The sequence below is a fragment of the Oncorhynchus masou genome, chromosome 32 (genome assembly GCF_036934945.1).
Source record: "Oncorhynchus masou masou isolate Uvic2021 chromosome 32, UVic_Omas_1.1, whole genome shotgun sequence".
Lineage (NCBI taxonomy): Eukaryota > Metazoa > Chordata > Actinopteri > Salmoniformes > Salmonidae > Oncorhynchus > Oncorhynchus masou.
Window position 1 is genome coordinate 20,933,446 of NC_088243.1, and position 18,605 is coordinate 20,952,050.

At 43.1% G+C, this 18,605-nt stretch overlaps 1 protein-coding gene across 1 annotated transcript in view; it reads right to left on the minus strand.

The window, feature by feature from the left end:
- LOC135525698 (ral GTPase-activating protein subunit alpha-1-like) overlaps nt 1-18,605 on the minus strand; it is a 118,371-nt gene that overhangs the window by 35,944 nt on the left and 63,822 nt on the right. Inside the window, 3 exon segments of the mRNA XM_064953487.1 lie at nt 12,682-12,837; nt 13,989-14,112; nt 14,240-14,311. Coding sequence (XP_064809559.1) covers nt 12,682-12,837; nt 13,989-14,112; nt 14,240-14,311 — 352 coding nt within the window.

Below are 18,605 nucleotides of genomic sequence, written 5' to 3' on the forward strand. Positions count from 1 at the left end.
CTGGATCCACTCATTTGAAGGGGTGTCCTCAACAAATGTATTTAGATATAAGTAACAGAATATGAACTTTTAAAAAGTGAGATATTCATTGGGCAGTTACTTTAAGTGAGAGCCTTGAGCTTGGTGTCCCTGATGGAAATTCACTGTCAAAACTCAGGCCTGTATGAAAAAAAAGAGTCTCAGAGTAGGAGTGCTGATCTGGGATCAGTTCTCCCCATTCATATAATCTTTGTCATTGTGATCTAAAAAGAAAAACTGATCCTATACCAGAACTAGGACTTCTCCAATCAACCATCTAACACTGTCACTGTGTCCTGTGTGGGGCAGGTAGCACGAGTTGGCTGTCTAGGACTACTCCATCCAGGGCCATCCAGCACCGTGTCATTAACCTTGAAGAGTGACAGGCGAGAGGAGCCACCACCGCAACACGCCGCCTCAGACCACAGCACTCATCCATCTTCTCACACTCACTCCATCTTTCTAATGTTCTCTCCATCTTCACATGTTCACTCAATCACTCCGAGGGCCATAGAGATCCAGGCTGTCACAGGCAGTCCCACAAAGGCCACGTCACACTGTCCTGGCCTGGGTCGTGTTCATTACGTGCAAAACTGGAGAAAACTTTCTCAAAGCAGGAGGGACTACCTGGACTTGTCTAATAAATAAAAAAACTAATTTACTTTTCCCGTTGTGTGCCATAGTGAACACGACCATGGCCTGTATAGAGAATTCCATTTGGTAAACCGCTCTGCGCATGCATACTCAGGTTGACTATCGTTCAGGCAAATAAGAAAAAAGTGCTCTTAGGCTATCCGGAAGGCCAAAGTTAGTTACTTTAGAAGCAGTTCTCTCTCTGTGGGTCTAACCCCAAGAAGTTCTGGAAAACAGTTAAAAACATGGAGAATAAACTCTCCTACTCACAGCAGCTTTTTTTAACCTTTATTTAACTAGGCAAGTCAGTTAAGAACAAATTCTTATTTTCAATGACGGCCTAGGAACAGTGGGTTACCTGCCTGTTCAGGGGCAGAACGACAGATTTGTACCTTGTCAGCTCGGGGATTTGAACTTGCAACCTTCCGTTGATGATGTGGTTGTTACTGACAAGGAGCACATGGCTGAGCTCTTTAATCACCACTTCATTAAGTCAGGATTCCTACTTGACTCAGTCATGCCTCCTTGCCCGTCCAACATTTCCTCATCTCCCACCCCTCCTAATGCGACTATCCCCGATGATTCTCCCTCTTTTTCCCCTGTCCCGCTACAAAGTTTCTCCCTGCAGGTCGTCACTGAGTCTGAAGTGCTAAAGGAGATCCTTAAACATAACCCCCCATAACACCTGGTTCAGATGGTTTAGACCCTTTCTTCTTTAACTTCTTGATGCACCCATCCCGTTACCAGGATAATTTTCGTCAACATCCTCAGAATTGCAGAGCGCCAAATTCAAATTAAATTACTAAAAATATTCAATTTTCATGAAATCACAAGTGCAATATAGCAAAACACAGCGTAGCTTGTTGTTAATCCAGCTGGCGTGTCAGATTTCAAAAAAGCATTTAGGCGAAAGCATACCAAGCGTTTATGTAAAGACAAAACATTACAAACAGCTAGCAGCCAAGTAGATTGGTCATGATCTTTCTCGCTCATTTTTCAAAATAAAAGCCTGAATCTATGTCTAAAGACTGTTCACACCATGGGGAAGCCATAGGAAAAGGAATCTAGTTGATATCCCTTTAAATGGAGCGAAGGCAGGCTATGGAACAGAGAGCTTTCAGGAAAAACAGCACTTCCGGGTTGGATTTTTCTCAGGTTTTCGCCTGCAATATCAGTTCTGTTATACTCACAGACAATATTTTGACAGTTCTGGAAACTTTAGAGTGTTTTCTATCCTAATCTGACAATATTATAATATTATATGCATATTCTAGATTCTGGGCCTGAGAAAGGCAGTTTCATTTGGGTATGTTTTTCATCCAAACATAAATACTGCCCCCTACACTCAACAGGTTGCTGCCCCTATATTGCCAAGTCAAGCTCTAACCTTTTTCACCTCTCTCTCCTCTCTGGGGAGGTTCCCATTGCTTGAAAAGTAGCATTTTATTTAAAGGGTTATAGGCCCATTTCTATTTTGCCCTGTTTATCAGAAGTGTTGAAAAAAATGTATCAATAATCAACGGACTGGCTTTCTTGATGTCTATAGTATTCTCTTGGGTATGCAATCTGGTTTCCGCTCAGGTTATGGATGTGTCACTGCAAACTTAAAGGTCCTAAATGATGTCACCATTGCCCTTGATTCTAAGCAATGTTGTGCTGCTATTCTTTTCAGTTCGCTGCAGCTAGCAACTGGAACGAGCTGCTAGAAAAAAACTCAAACTGGAGCGTTTTATCTACATCTCGTTACCCAAAAACTCGGTCATGGACACTTTTACTGACAGTTGTGGCTGCTTCGTGTGAGGTATTGTTGTCTCTACCTTCTTGCCCTTTGTGCTGTTCTCTGCGCGCAATAATGTTTGTACCATGTTTTGTGCTGCTACCATGTTGTGCTGCTGCCATGTTGTGTTGCTACCATGCTGTGTTGTCATGTGTTGCTGCCTTGCTATGTTGTCGTCTTAGGTTTCTCTTTATGTAGTGTTGTCCCTCTTGTTGTGATGTGTGTTTTGACCTATATTTTTTAATCCCAGCCCCAGTGCCCGCAGGAGGGCTTTTGCCTTCTGGTAGGCCACCATTGTAAATAAGGATTTGTACTTATCTGACTTGCCTAGTTAAGGTTAAATTACAAAAATAGCACCTCGTTCTCATCCTCCACTCTCAACCAATAGGAAACTATTATTCTTTCCTCCCAGCCAGTCACAAAATCTAATCCTCATCCATTGCCGAGCAGATAGTGGCTAGCTGCTGCTTGAGCCATCTTTCCTTTAACATTTCACATCAGCAGCCCTCATTCATAAATCATTGGTCCATAAGACCCAGAGGGAGTGTACGTATTCTCAGCTTTCAACCTTCAGTACGCCTGTCACTGTCTGTTACGAGGTGTGCTGAGGGGAGATGGAGAAAACAACAAACAAATAAATATGCAGGGTGTGTGTGTTTGAGTGTGACAATGTGTGTGCGCGTGCTTCCCTATGTGTGTGTGCCTGCTGGCCGCCCTCGCTGGCTGAGCTGACACGCTTTAGTGTCTGGTTAACATGGTTTAGTGTCTATCTGCAGATCGCTCTGTTGGATAGCGTCTCCTCCAGCCTCTCCAAATCCAATCAGCTGCTGAGAAGTCATGGTAGGAGTTTAACCAGGGGGACAGCGACGGCCAGATCTAATTTGGCTACATTATGGCCATGTGCAGCGCGGACCACCGGGTGAAGGGGGAGCGGGAGCAATGCTCCAGGTGACGAGTCCCAAATGGCACCCTGTTCTCTATATAGTGCACTACTGAGCTCTGGTCAAAGGTAGTGCTCTATATAGGGTATAGGGTGTAATTTGGGATGAACAAGGGGGTTTGGGGGGGCCACCACCACCCGCACGCACAAACATCACTTTGTTGCTATACATACACACCTAAATTGTAGCAATGAGTTATGAGCAGAGTGGTGAGCGCAGATGCTGAACATGAAGACAGAAAGGCCTTTCGGTGGGCTGGAGGGCTGGATGAGTGATTTCAGTCATGAGATAGGAGACGGTTATATGAAATACGGGGGCTTGATTTTTTTTTCCATCTTACACCGACAGAGATGGTCGCCTCAATTCAAATCCTTATGAAACTATGCAGTATTTGTTTTTTTAAATGTATTATTTCTTACATTGTTTCCCCAGGAAATCTTAACCTGTCCAGGACTGGGGTTCCGCTAGCGGACAGCCAATGAAACTGCAGGGCGCCAAATACAAAATCAACAAAAATCTTATTTTACATTGGCGTGTTATGTTCAGTAGTTCCAAAACATGCAGTGATATTGCAGAGAGCCACATGAATTCACAGAAATACTCATAATAAATGTTGATGAAAATATAACTATTATACATGGAACTTTAGATACACTTCTCCTTAATGTAACCGCTGTGTCAGATCTTTGAAAAAACTTTATGGAAAAAGCATCATCTGAGAATGGCGCTCAGAGCCCAAACCAGCCAGAGAAATATCCGCCATGTTGTGTAGTCAACATTATTCATAAAGAGCATTTTAAATATTCACTTACTTTTGATCATCTTCATCAGAATGCACTCCCAGGAATCGCAGTTCCACGAAAAATGCTCGTTTTGTTCGATAATGCCCATCATTTATGTCCATTTATGTCCAATAGCTTCTTTTGTTAGGGCGTTTGGTAAACAAATCCAAAAGCGCGATCTGGTCCATTCGGACGAAACATTCAAAAAGTTATATTACAGGTCAAACTAAGTATAGAATCAATCTTTAGGATGTTTTTATCATAAAAGTTCAATAATGTTCCAACCGGAGAATTCCATTGTCTGTAGAAAAGCAATAGAACGAGAGCTACCTCAAGTGAAGGCGCGTGACTGAGAACGAGGCTGTAGGCAGACCCCTTAGTCAAACAGCTCCCATCCAGCCCCCCTTCACATGAGCAGCCTGAAACAATGTTCTAAAGATGGTTGACATCTAGTGGAAGCCTTAGGAAGTGCAAAATAACCCATATCCCACTGTGAATTCGATAGGGGTGAGTTCAAAAACTACAAACCTCAGATTTCCCACTTCCTGTTTGGATTTTTTCTCATTTTTTTTCCTGCCATATGAGTTCTGTTATACTCACAGACATCATTCAAACAGTTTTAGAAACTCCAGAGTGTTGTCTATCCGATACAAATAATAATATGCATATATTAGCATCTGTGACTGAGTAGGAGGCAGTTCACTCTGGGCACGCTATTCATCCAAAAGTGAAAATGCTGCCCCCTATCCCAAACAAGTTTTAAGTCTAATTACATACAGCCGGGAAGAACTATTGGATATAAGAGCAACGTCAACTTACCAACATTATGACCAGGAATACGACTTTCCCGATGCGGATCCTCTGTTCGGACCACCACTCAGGACAATGGATCTAATTCCCAAAAGCTGACCCGAGACAATGGCGCCGCAGAAGGGGCAGACAGAGCGGCCTCCTGGTCAGGCTCTGTAAACGTGCACATCGGCCACCGCTCCCGAGTATATTACTCACCAATGTTCAGTATCTTGACAACAAGGCAGATGAAATTTGAGCAAGGGTTGCCTTCCAGAGAGACATCAGAGATCGTAACATTCTCTGTTTCACGGAAACATGGCTCACTCGGGATATGATATCCCGGGCTTCTCCATGCATCACACCAATGGAGATAAACACCTCTCTGAGAAAAGGACGGGCGGGGGTGTATGCTTCATGATTACCGACTCATGGTGTAATCATAACAACATACAGGAACTCAAGTCCTTTTACTCACCCGACTTAGAATTCCTCACAATCAAATGCTGGCAATATTACCTTCCAAGAGAATTCTCGTCAGTTATCGTCAAAGCTGTGTACATTCTTCCTCAAGCAGACACCAAGCGGGCCCTAAAGGAACTTCACTGGACTCTATGTAAACTGGAAACCATATATCTTGAGGCTGCATTTATTGTAGCTGGGGATTTTAACAAAGCAAATTTGAGAACAAGGCAAGCTAAATTCTATCAGCATTTTGATTGCACTACGCGTGGTGATACTCTCGACCACTGCTACTCTTAAATTCCGCGATGCATACAAAGCCTTCCCCTGCCCTCCCTTCGGCAAATCCGACCACAACGCCATCTTGCTCCTACCATCTTATAGGCAGAAACTCAAACAGGATGTACCAGTGATTGGTCTGACCAATCGGAATCCACGCTTCAAGATTGTTTTGATCACGCGAACTGGGATATGTTCCGGTCAGCCTCAGGGAATAACTTTGACCTACAGTGGGGGAAAAAAAGTAGTTAGTCAGCCACCAATTGTGCAAGTTCTCCCACTTACAAAGATGAGGCCTGTAATTTTCATCATAGGTACACTTCAACTATGACAGACAAATGAGAAAAGAAATCCAGAAAATCACATTTTAGGATTGTTAATGAATTTATTTGCAAATTATTGTGGAAAATAAGTATTTGGTCAATAACAAACGTTTATCTCAATACTTTGTTATATACCCTTTGTTGGCAATGTATTTGGTCACCTACAAACAAGCAAGATTTCTGTCTCTCACAGACCTGTAACTTCTTCTTTAAGAGGCTCCTCTGTCCTCCACTCATTACCTTCATTACCTGTATTAATGGCACCTGTTTGAACTTGTTATCAGTATAAAAGACACCTGTCCACAACCTCAAACAGTCACACTCCAAACTCCACTATGGCCAAGACCAAAGAGCTGTCAAAGGACACCAGAAACAAAATTGTAGACCTGCACCAGGCTGGGAAGACTGAATCTGCAATAGGTAAGCAGCTTGGTTTGAAGAAATCAACTGTGGGAGCAATTATTAGGAAATAGAAGACATACAAGACCACTGATAATCTCCCTCGATCTGGGGCTCCACGCAAGATCTCACCCCGTGGGGTCAAAATGATCACAAGAACGGTGAGCAAAAAATCCCAGAACCACACGGGGGGACCTAGTGAATGACCTGCAGAGAGCTGGGACCAAAATAACAAAGCCTACCATCAGTAACACACTACGCCGCCAGGGACTCAAATCCTGCAGTGCCAGACGTGTCCCCCTGCTTAAGCCAGTACATGTCCAGGCCCGTCTGAAGTTTGCTAGAGAGCATTTGGATGATCCAGAAGAAGATTGGGAGAATGTCATATGGTCAGATGAAACCAAAATAGAACTTTTTGGTAAAAACTCAACTCGTCGTGTTTGGAGGACAAAGAATGCTGAGTTCTACTGTGAAGTCCCTGGAAAGTTTTAAGCTACTGTGAAGCATGGGGGTGGAAACATCATGCTTTGGGGCTGTTTTTCTGCAAAGGGACCAGGATGACTGATCCGTGTAAAGGAAAGTATGAATGGGGCCATGTATCGTGAGATTTTGAGTGAAAACCTCCTTCCATCAGCAAGGGCATTGAAGATGAAACATGGCTGGGTCTTTCAGCATGACAATGATCCCAAACACACCACCCGGGCAATGAAGGAGTGGCTTCGTAAGAAGCATTTCAAGGTCCTGGAGTGGCCTAGCCAGTCTCCAGATCTCAACCCTATAGAAAATCTTTGGAGGGAGTTGGAAGTCCGTGTTGCCCAGCAACAGCCCCAAAACATCACAGCTCTAGAGGAGATCTGCATGGAGGAATGGGCCAAAATACCAGCAACAGTGTGTGAAAACCTTGTGAAGACTTACAGAAAACGTTTGACCTCTGTCATTGCCAACAAAGGGTATATAACAAAGTATTGAGATAAACTTTTGTTATTGACCAAATACTTATTTTCCACCATAATTTGCAAATATATTCATAACAAATCCTACAATGTGATTTTCTGGATATATTTTCTCATTTTGTCTGTCATAGTTGAAGTGTACCTATGATGAAAAAAAGATGAGAGAGGCATGTAATTAAGTGGGAGAACTTGCACAATTGGTGGCTGACTAAATACTTTTTTGCCCCACTGTATATGCTGATTCGGTGAGTGAATTTATAAAGACGTGCATTGGTGTTGTTGTACCCACTGTGACTATTAAAACCTACTCTAACCAGAAACTGTGGATGTATGGCGGCATTCGCGTAAAACTGAAAGCGTAAACCACCGCATTTTACCATGGAAAGAGGTCTGGGAATATGGCTGAATGTAAACAGTGTAGTTATTCCCTCCGCAAGGCATTCAAACAAGAGAAATGGCGGGACAAGGACAAAGTGGAGTCACAATTCAACGGCCCAGACACAAGACGTATGTGGCAGGGTCTACAGGAAATCACACTTCAAAAAGAAAACCACCCACGTCACGGACACCGATGTCACGCTTCCAGACAAACTAAACACCTGCTTTGCCCGCTTTGAGGATAATATAGTGAGACCGTCGCGGCCCGCTAACAAGAACTGTGCCCCGCCCCCCCTTCTCCGTGGCCGATGTGAGTAAAACATTTAAACGTGTTAACCCTCGCAAGGTTGCTGACCCAGACGGCATCCCTAGCTGTGTCCTCAGTAGACCAGCTGGCTGGTGTGTTTACAAACATATTCAATCGTTCCCCATCCCAGTCTGCTGTCCCCACATGCTTCAAGATGGCCACCATTGTTCCTGTACCCAAGAAGGCATAGATAACTGAACTAAATGACTACCACCCGTAGCACTCACTTCTGTCATAGTCAATGATCATATCACCTCACCGGCCACCCTGGACCCACTTCAACTTGCATACCGCCTAACAGGTCCACAGACGATGCAATCGCCATCACACTGCACACTGCCCTATCCCATCTGGACAAGATGAATACCTATGTAAGAATGCTGTTCATTGACTACAGCTCAGCATTCAACACCATAGTACCCTCCAAGCTAATCATCAAGCTGGAGGCCCTGGGCCTCAACCCCACCCTGTCCAATTGGGTCCTGGACTTTGACGGGCCGCACCCAGGTGGTGAAGGTAGGAAACAACATTTCCACCTCAATGACCCTCAACACCGGAGCCCCACAAGGGTGCATGCTCAGCCCCCTCCTGTACTCCCTGTTCACCCACGACTGCGTCACCATGCACACCTCCAGGTCAATCATCAAGTTTGCAGAAGACACAACAGTAGAGGGCTTGATCACCAACAACGACAAGACATCCTACAGGGAGGAGGTGAGGGAACTCGGAGTGTGGTGTCAGGAAAACAAACTCTTTCTCCAAAAGTCAACAAAACAAAGGAGATGATCGTGGACTTCAGGAAACAGCAGAGGGAGCACCCCCCTATCCACATAGAAGGGACAGCAGTGGAGAATGTTTGAAGTTCCTCTCCGTATACATCAAGGACAATCTGAAATGGTCCACCCACACAAACAGTGTGGTGAAGAAAGCGCAACAGTGCCTCTTCAACCTCAGGAGGCTGAAGAAATTTGACTTGTCACCCAAAACCCTGACTAGGATGCACAATCGAGAGCATCCTGTCGGGCTGCATCACAGCCTGGTATGGCAACTGCACCACCCTCAACTGCAAGGCTCTCCGGAGGGTGGTGCAGTCTGCACAACGCATCACCGGGGGCAAACTACCTACCCTCCATGACACCTATAGCACCCGATGTCACAGGAAAGGTGCTTCTACACCTGCATTGCTTGCTGTTTGGGGTTGTAGGCTGGGTTTCTGTACAGCACTCTGACATCAGCTGATGTAAGAACGGCTTTATAAATTCATTTGATTGATCTTTTTTGCTTTCAATCAATCAAAGACAACAACCACCTGAGCCACTGCCTGTTCACACTGCTAACAACCAGAAGGCGAGGTCAGTACAGGTGCATCAAAGCTGGGACCGATAGACTGAAGAACACCTATCTCAAGGCCACCAGACTGCTAAACAGCAATCACTAACCCAGAGGCTGCTGCCTACATGGAGACCCAATCACTGGCCACTTTAACAAATGGATCATGAGTCCCTTTAAACAATGTCACCTAAATAATGTTTACATACCTTAGATTACTAATATATTACGTATATACTGTATTTTTTACCATCTATTGCACCTTGCCTATGCCGCTCGGCCATCGCTCATCCATATATGTACATATTCTCATTCACCCTTTAGATGTGTGTATTAGGTAGTTCTTGGGGAACTGTTAGATTACTTGTTAGATTTTACTGCACTGTCGGAAACAGAAGCACAAGCATTTCGCTACACTCGCATTAACATCTGCTAACCATGTGTATGTGACAAATAAAATGTGATATCTTAGAGGTTATCTGATGGATTGGATGCCTTTTACTTCACATTATCAGCAGTGTGAGTGAGTAATCACAAGTAAGCTATCAGTGGCCTTTCAGCTCTTGTTATTAAACCCCTCAAATCAGACTGTGATAAAAGACACCCCTCCTCCTCTCTCTAGCCTCCTCACCCAAGCCACTGCAGAACAAGGGGAAGAAAATTAAAACTCACAGCTAATGATCCGTCTGCTTATTACTGGTCATTAGACAGCACAATGTTTCTCTGGTACATTTACATTTGTATCATTTATCAGGTGCTCTTATCCAGAGCGACTTACAGTTAATGCATTCATCTTCAGATAGCTAGGTGGGTCCATAGAGATCCTGGGTGAGACAACTACACATCACAATACCCTCCTCTACTACACTAACGTTACAACGAAATGACTACTGCGGCCATTGGCCTACTAAGAAACTGTGTGTGTGTATTATTGGCCATCACACATGCACAACCAGCTTTTTCAATATTCCCCTCCTGTCTGTATGCATTCATTAATGAGTATGTTATTAGTATTAGCAGCACCTTAGCATCCGGTCAGGGCTGTGTGTGTGTGTATCGCCCCTGTTGAAGACGTATGCCAGGGGAAGTGAGGGGACAGCTCTAATGATACTTTATTGTTCATTCTGCATCGCCGCGGCGATCTATAGCTACAGGCCCTCTGTATCATCGGCCACCCCGGCCTCACAGCCAAACTCATTACTGCTAATGCCCTCTGTTCTCTAATTACATTTCTGCCTGCTGAAAAATAATACCAAGACAAACAGATATTTGTAGAAGAGGAGAAAAACAAGGGAGAGGTGACGTCTATTTTAGGTTAAGAGTGACAGAGAGAGGTAGGGGAAAGAGAGAAAGAGAGATGCTAGCATGTTCCAAAGGGAAAGTGAGAGAGATGCTAGCATGTTCCAAAGGGAATGAGAGAGAGATGATAGCATGTTCCAAAGGGAATGAGAGAGAGATGCTAGCATGTTCCAAAGGGAATGAGAGAGAGATGCTAGCATGTTCCAAAGGGAATGAGAGAGAGATGCTAGCATGTTCCAAAGGGAATGAGAGAGAGATGCTAGCATGTTCCAAAGGGAATGAGAGAGAGATGCTAGCATGTTCCAAAGGGAATGAGAGAGAGATGCTAGCATGTTCCAAAGGGAATGAGAGAGAGATGCTAGCATGTTCCAAAGGGAATGAGAGAGAGATGCTAGCATGTTCCAAAGGGAAAAAGTACAGAGGCAGAATGAGGTGAGAGAGATAAAGAAGAGATAGAAGAAGAAAGGGCTTCTTGAGAGAGAGGAATAAAGGGAACCATTTAAGGTGAGAATATATTTTCTCCATCATTGCCACTGTAGCTGGAAGGAGATGGAAGTTCCTCTCGTCTTCTGTAGCAACCCATTGCCCTGGTAGCTGGAGGGAGATTGATGCTCCTCTCGTCTTCTGTAGCAACCCATTGCCCTGGTAGCTGGAGGGAGATTGAAGCTCCTCTCGTCTACATTAGCAAAACATGTCATATTTCTCTGTGGGGCTCAAGTCCACACAAAAACAGCTCTCTGCAGGTAGAAATGTGACCCATCTGAGAGAGCTCGACATATAATGGTTTAGTAGTGGACTGAACAGAAAGGTCAGTGTGTTTTTGTTCCGCATTGTATGAGTTGGGGGATACAGAGAATCACTACAGAGTGGTGTGAGAGAGAGAGAGAAGACATTGGGTCTCTCTCTCTGCAGGGGAGCAGTGAGAGCATCTAAAAAGGCAACACAGAATAACCCACCCCCTGCTGACTGGATGAAAGGGAGTGAGAGGGACACAGACAGACATGGCTGCGGTCCAAACACTTAAAATACACACCCTATCTCCTCAGCACTTCTGATGACGTATCATGACGTCTGACGAGTATACACTTGCAGGGCAAGGGGCGAGGGAGGAAGAAATTATTTTTAAATGGACCGCCCTTGGGACGAAAAAAATCACCACTCGTTCATCCCGCAATGATTGTGTTTCCAGCCTGAGGTAGCTTATATAAAGCATATATATATATAAAGCATATATATATATAAAGCATATATATATATATATAGCATATATATATATAGCATATATATATATATATATATATATATATATATATATATATATAGCATATATATATATATATATATATATATATATATATATATATATATATATATATATATATATATATATATATATATATATATATATATATATATATATATATATATGCTTTATATGCGCTACAGTCAATTATGAGAATTATGTCTACTTATATTAAATATATCATTCTTAATATTTGCATAATGTATGATAGCTACGTTAATGTATGTTAGCCTGCCTAGCTGGAACTTTTGGAGGGGAAAAATATTTGTCTACAATTTCCAAAAGATAACCAAACAAAAACATATTTGCTTTTTACGAGACGTGTTTGTGCCGTCATGTGCATTAGTAGCACAATTTCTAACTTATTTGCATTCGTTGTTACTTACACTTGTGTGTTGACTTCTCCATTGATGATGTTTTTCAGTTTTCGCAGACTTTTCTTAATGTACAATTGTCGTGAATTGAATTTCGTGGAGTTTCAGGCCCCGGAGTGAACATAATTATACACTCACAAAGCCGACTAAAAACGAGGGCTTTACGTTGCAAACTTCCCTTGCTTGGCTAATCATTTGGACCACCCTCCAAGATGAAGGGATTCTCCCAATGGCATAAGAGGAGGGTAAGTGGATGAGGGTGAGTGTTTGGACCGCAGCCCTAGTGTGTGCATCTCAATAAAACCAACTGCCGTTCATAGAACACCATAACAGACCTTTTTGGTGAGTGAATGGTCTGAGTCTGGGGGCATCCGCGTGGAGACGTGGAACATGACCTCAACGGTGGAGGTGGCGAAGTAAGGCGTGGTCAGACCAGTGCTCTTGTTCCGCTGAAGACCTCCCATAAAGCCACAGTGACTGGTCAAGTTCACCTGGAATAAAGGAAAACAGATCATCAAACTTCCATAAGATGCACTAAAGCAAGAAGTGGGCAATCAAAGTGTTTTCAGTGTTGTACGAACGAACCCCCCCCCCCGGATACCACGTTAAGAAAACCTGCTCTTTCCATGACATAGACTGACCAGGTGAATCCAGGTGAAAGCTATGCTCCCTTATTGATGTCACCTGTTAAATCCACTTCAAATCAGTGTAGATGAAGGGGAGGAGACATGTGAAGGAAGAATTTTAAGCCTTGGGACAATTGAGAAATGGATTATGTACATGTGCAATTTAGAGGGTGAATGGGCAAGATAAAATATTTAAGTGCCTTTGAACAGGGTATGGTAGAACAATGGTTGCTCAACTAAAAGTTTTAGATTATGCTGCGGGACTTAGAAGTCATTTGTGGTTTAGTACGGTACCCTGCATCACTGCTTTATTGCTCCAGAACAGCGCAAGGGGAGCACTGATTATGCTTACTGGAAAATACTCTTTCAAAATTAATGGAAGAGGCAAGTGGAAGGGGGAAAAGACAGCGCTGCTCTGAGACAAGCATGGGGACTGGTCTTGATAAATCAATGAGATTTCTATTTTCACTGAATCTCCATTTGGGTATTGGTTAGACTACAATTAGGGTGTGGAAATGTTATGCTCTTAGTACTGTAGCCTACTCCCGACTGGTCGTGTTGTACAGCGCCATATTTCTTTCTTCTTTTTTGAGGGTTTCTTTGTTCTTGGAATAGAAACATCATAATATTAATCAAAGTAATTAAGCGACATTTCTTAAAATCAATCCCATATACTATGTTCTTACAAAAAACAGGAGAAAACACTGTAGGTGCCAGGTGCACCGGTTCATGTCAAGAACTGCAACACTGCTGGGTTTTTCACACTCAACAGTTTCCTGTATCAAGAATGGTCCACCACCCAAAGGACATCCAGCTAGCTTGACACAACTGTGGGAAGCATTGGAGTCAACATGGGCCAGTGTCCCTGTGAAATGCTATCGACACCTTGTAGAGTCCATGACCCGACAAATTGAAGGGGGTGCAACTCAATATTAGGAAGGTGTTCCTAATGTTTTGTACACTCGGTGTACAGAGATGCTGAAAGGTTGTAATGGAGAGAGAGGGGTCTGTCTTACCTCCCAGCCCAGCCCAGAGACAAAGTCCTCGTAGGCCTGACTCCCCCTGGTATTACACAGGATAGAGTGCTTGTCCTCCTGCCCCTCTGCCACGTAAAACACGGCTATTTTGTGCGTCTCTCGACTACAGGAAAAGATGGCAAATGAGAGAAAAGATAAGGAACAAGAAAAAATATATAAGAAACATAAGGAAACATTTTTGTTGTTCCCTAAAAGTAAAACAGTCTGAGGAAGAAGACCCACTAACATACCACTGCCTGGAGTCGAGGTTCTTAAGCTCTCTAAGCAGCTTCTCGTTCTTCTTCAGGAGATGGAAGTTGCTCCTATAACAGAGAACAACAAGTGTATAAGCCATTGGCATAAAGAATTGTGACATAGCCTACAGATTCTATGTAGAATCTATTTACAACACAGTGATGTCTTGGAAAAGATTCTAAAGTATTCGGAAGCTTGACAGCAACAAGACACTGAGAATGGACAATAAAGTATAACTTTTATTCTATTCACAACAACATTAGCCAGGCCTGTCCTCACTCCCTATAGGCAGACCGTGATCAGGTGATTAGGTCTATACTGCACAGATTTTCACTAAGTAGCCCTCAGACTTCTCCCTCAGCCTGCCGCAGACTACCTCTCCATCATTAGCAGGCCCACATGTCAAATTGGCCTCCTCTTTGTTTTTGTCACAGCATTTCCTGGAACATCAGACCAATCGAGTCAAACCACAGCCAAACAAGTGGTGGCAGGAATTCTGGGAAATAAATACAAAATCCTTATCACAGTATTTATCTAAAAACACGAATACACGGCAACTTTATAGCAAGCGATGGACAGCTGGAGATCCTGAGAAATCAATACACTTAGATCATAGCTGGTGTAACAACACGCGAGATCTGGAGCTTTAAAACGTTGCCTTATTTCCCCCAATCTGGAGTTTGAACATTAGTTGCTTAGGCCCGGTCAAGTTCGAACAGAGGGGGGTTAACAATGATGGCTCATGTAAAAGCCATGACTACTTAAAAAAAAGACTGTTTCGTGGTGTTTTTCCTCCTCCCTCTCACCATTTGAGTATGGGCCTATTTATTAGCTTGTTAAAATGTAACGGTCTTAATTATTTCCATTGAAAGTGAGCCATTTCAAAGGTGGCAATCAGGAACAGCACACTCGCTCGCCCACGCACCGCGGTATGAATGCCAGAAGGAGAGCGAGCGAGAGAGAAATAAAGAGAAAAAGAAAGCGTGAGCAAGACAATGGCTCATTAAAGGCTATCTCCTCCTGACTCCTTTCTGCTCCCTCAGTAATTGAGGAAAAATGGACTTACTACGACTGTGATGTGGTTGTGTCACCGAGCTATCTTAAGATGAAAGCACAAATGGTTAGTCGCTCTGTATAAGACCATCTGCTAAATTGCTTAAAATGTCAAATGCAGTCCATCCAGGGTTTCGCAGGAATACATTTTTATAACATTTGGCCACAAAAATGCTTGATTGTGCTGCGGCAATTCTGACATTTTGCATGGCAATATGAGATGATTTTGTAAAATCTGTCGCAAAAAAAGGTGCTGAAGAGGGAAGACATTTGTTGACCTGAGGCTTGAATGAACCATAATATAATGTGCAGTGATTGGTTGAAATGGCAAGCCCTTGCTTTGTGCTGTGGTGATGGGTCAGTTTTATGCAACAAAATTGTGATGATTTGACAGTTTTATGTGGAAATATCGCGGTGACTGGTCAAATTTGCATGCCCTGGGATCGCAGAATTACGGAATCCTGGAGGGACTGAAAATGTAAAATGTTTGGTATATTTTAAATTTTCAGTCCCTAGAGGATTCGGTAATTCTGCAATCGCTACAGTTGCAGGGCTCTGAAAAGAGTTTGTGTGTCCTTTTATTCTCTCTTTGCATGATGTGAGTAGGCTAATATACTGAACACAAATATAAACACAACATGCAACAATTTCAAAGATTTGACTGAGTTCCAGTTCAAATAAGAAAATCAGTCAACTGAAATACATTTATTAGACCCTAATCTATGGATTTCACATGACTGGGAATACAGATATGCATATGTTGGTCACAGATACCTTTAAAAAAAGTCTGTATCTGGTATGACCACCAAACTGCCTCATGCAGAGCGTCACTTCTCATTCGCATAGGGCTGATCAGTCTGTTGACTGTGGGCTGTAGAATGTCGTCCCACTCCTCTTCAATGGGGGTGCGAAGTTGCTGGAAATTGGTGGGAACTGGAACACGCTCTGTCGTACACGTTGATCCAGAGCATCCCAAACATGCTCAACTGGTGACAAGTTTGGAGAGTACGCAGGCCATGGAAGAACATTTTCAGCTTGCAGGAATTGTGTACAGATCCTTGTGACATGGGGACGTGCATTATCACGCTGAAACATGAGATGATGGCGGTAGATGATTGGCAACACAATGGGCCTCAAGATCTCGTCACGGTATCTCTGTGCAATCAAATTGCCCTTGATAAAATGAAATTGTGTTCGATGTCCGTAGCTTATGCCTGCCCACACCACAACCACCATGGGGCACTCTGTTGACATCAGCAAACCGCTCGCCCACATGACGCCATACACGAGGTCTGAGGTTGAGGCCGGTTGGACATACTACCAAATTCTCTAAAGCGACATTGGAGGCGGCTTATGGTAGAGAAATTAACATTAAATTCATGCCAATTGCACGCTTCCTCAAAACTTCAGACATCTGTGTCATTGTGTTGTGTGACAAACTGCACATTTTAGAGTGGCCTTATTGTTCCCAGCACAAGGTGCACCTGTATAATGATTATGCTGTCAGGTGGATGGATTATCCTGGCAAAGTAGAAATGCTCACTATCAGGGATGTAAACAAATTTGTGCACAAAATGTGAGAGTTAAGCTGTTTGTGTATATGGAACATTTCCTGAATCTTTTATTTCAGCTCATGAAACATGGGACCAACACTTTACATGTTATGTTTATATAACTACTCCCTATCCCTCCATTCTACTGATAAGATGACCTCTCATATACAAACATCTGTTAAAGATATATTTTGTGAAAGAGTAACGAATGGGGGAAATTAATGGAAGGGGCTATTTTTATGTCCATCATTGCTCCTGGATAGATGGATGTGTTCGCTGATAAACACAGCCATTAGGGCTCAATGTGACGCGCCATTTCCATTTAGCCCAATTAGTTCTTCTCATTAATGATCCAGCCTCCATCTCTAGTAATACAATAGATAATACTTCAAAGACATCAATGAAAAAAGCCATCAGAAATAGCTGCTTCAGGAAATGGATCTATGTAAAGTAATATATGTGAAGTGTGGTGATAATGAGGTGGATGAGATGACCATGTGAGTAAGTGAGCGAGAGAAAGAAAGAGAGAGAGAGAAAGAGATCCGGACGGACAAGCTACTCTAATCTGACTATACTAAATCTCAGTGACGGGCTGAGAGACAAACAAGGCTGGCGGTAGCAGTGACACATGGTGCATTTTTTCCACCCCCATCTGAATATAGCACAGCACCTAGTTGAAGTTCCATCATCACATACCCATTTTCTACAAGAGTCTACTGGATCTCTCCAAATGTGCCAGTTCTGTAAACAATAGGCTACCTGCAGAATAAAGCTATTTTGCCATAACAACTTTGAATCAACTGTAGACTATGATGTTGGTCATGTTCAGTAGGGCACACCGTAATAAAGCATTTCCAAACTGAAAAAGGGCTTTTCAAAACAAGTTTGGGTAATACAGTGCATTCAGAAAATATTCAACCCCCTCTACTTTTTCCACATTTTGTTGTTTTACAGCCTGAATCTAAAATGGATTCAATTGAGATTTTGTGTCAATGGCCTACACACAATACCCCATAATGTCAAAGTAGAATTATGTTTTTGCTCATTGTGTGCAATAATAGTGTGTAACATGATTTAAAAAAAATCCCTACCTCATCTCTGTACCCCGCACAATTATCTGTAAAGTCCCTCAGTCGAGCAGTGAATTTCAAACACAGATTCAACCACAAAGACCAGGTTTTTCAATGCCTCGCAAAAAGGGGTACATATTGGTAGATGGTTAACATTCTTAAAAAGCAGACATTGAATATCACTTTGAGCAGAGTGAAGTTATTAATTACAGCCCAACCACTCACCGGACCCATATTTATTTTCAATTTATTTTCAATTTATTTTTATAGCTAACCAGCTACAAGCTATTTAATCATTGTTAGCCACTGCTAGCGGCTTTTACCTTCTGCACAGCCAGACAGTATTTTTTTAACTGTCTCTCCACAACAACGCCGGATTCCTTTCGTAATCCCTGGACTACTACTTCTGATCTTCACAGCTAGCTTGCACACAGTACCGAAGCTATCCCTGAGGCCCACTTTCCGGCCTACTTAGCTGTTCACCTGAACCACACTCATACACGGCTAAAGCCCAATACTCCACCGGATCCTTGCTGTAAACTTGGCTACATAGCTGATGCCTGCTGGACACTGTGATCACTTGGCTACATAGCTGATGCCTGCTGGACTGTCCATTAATCACGGTACTCCATTCTGTTTGTTTATGTTTTTATCTGTCGGCCCCAGCCGCACTCAGGCTCTGTGTG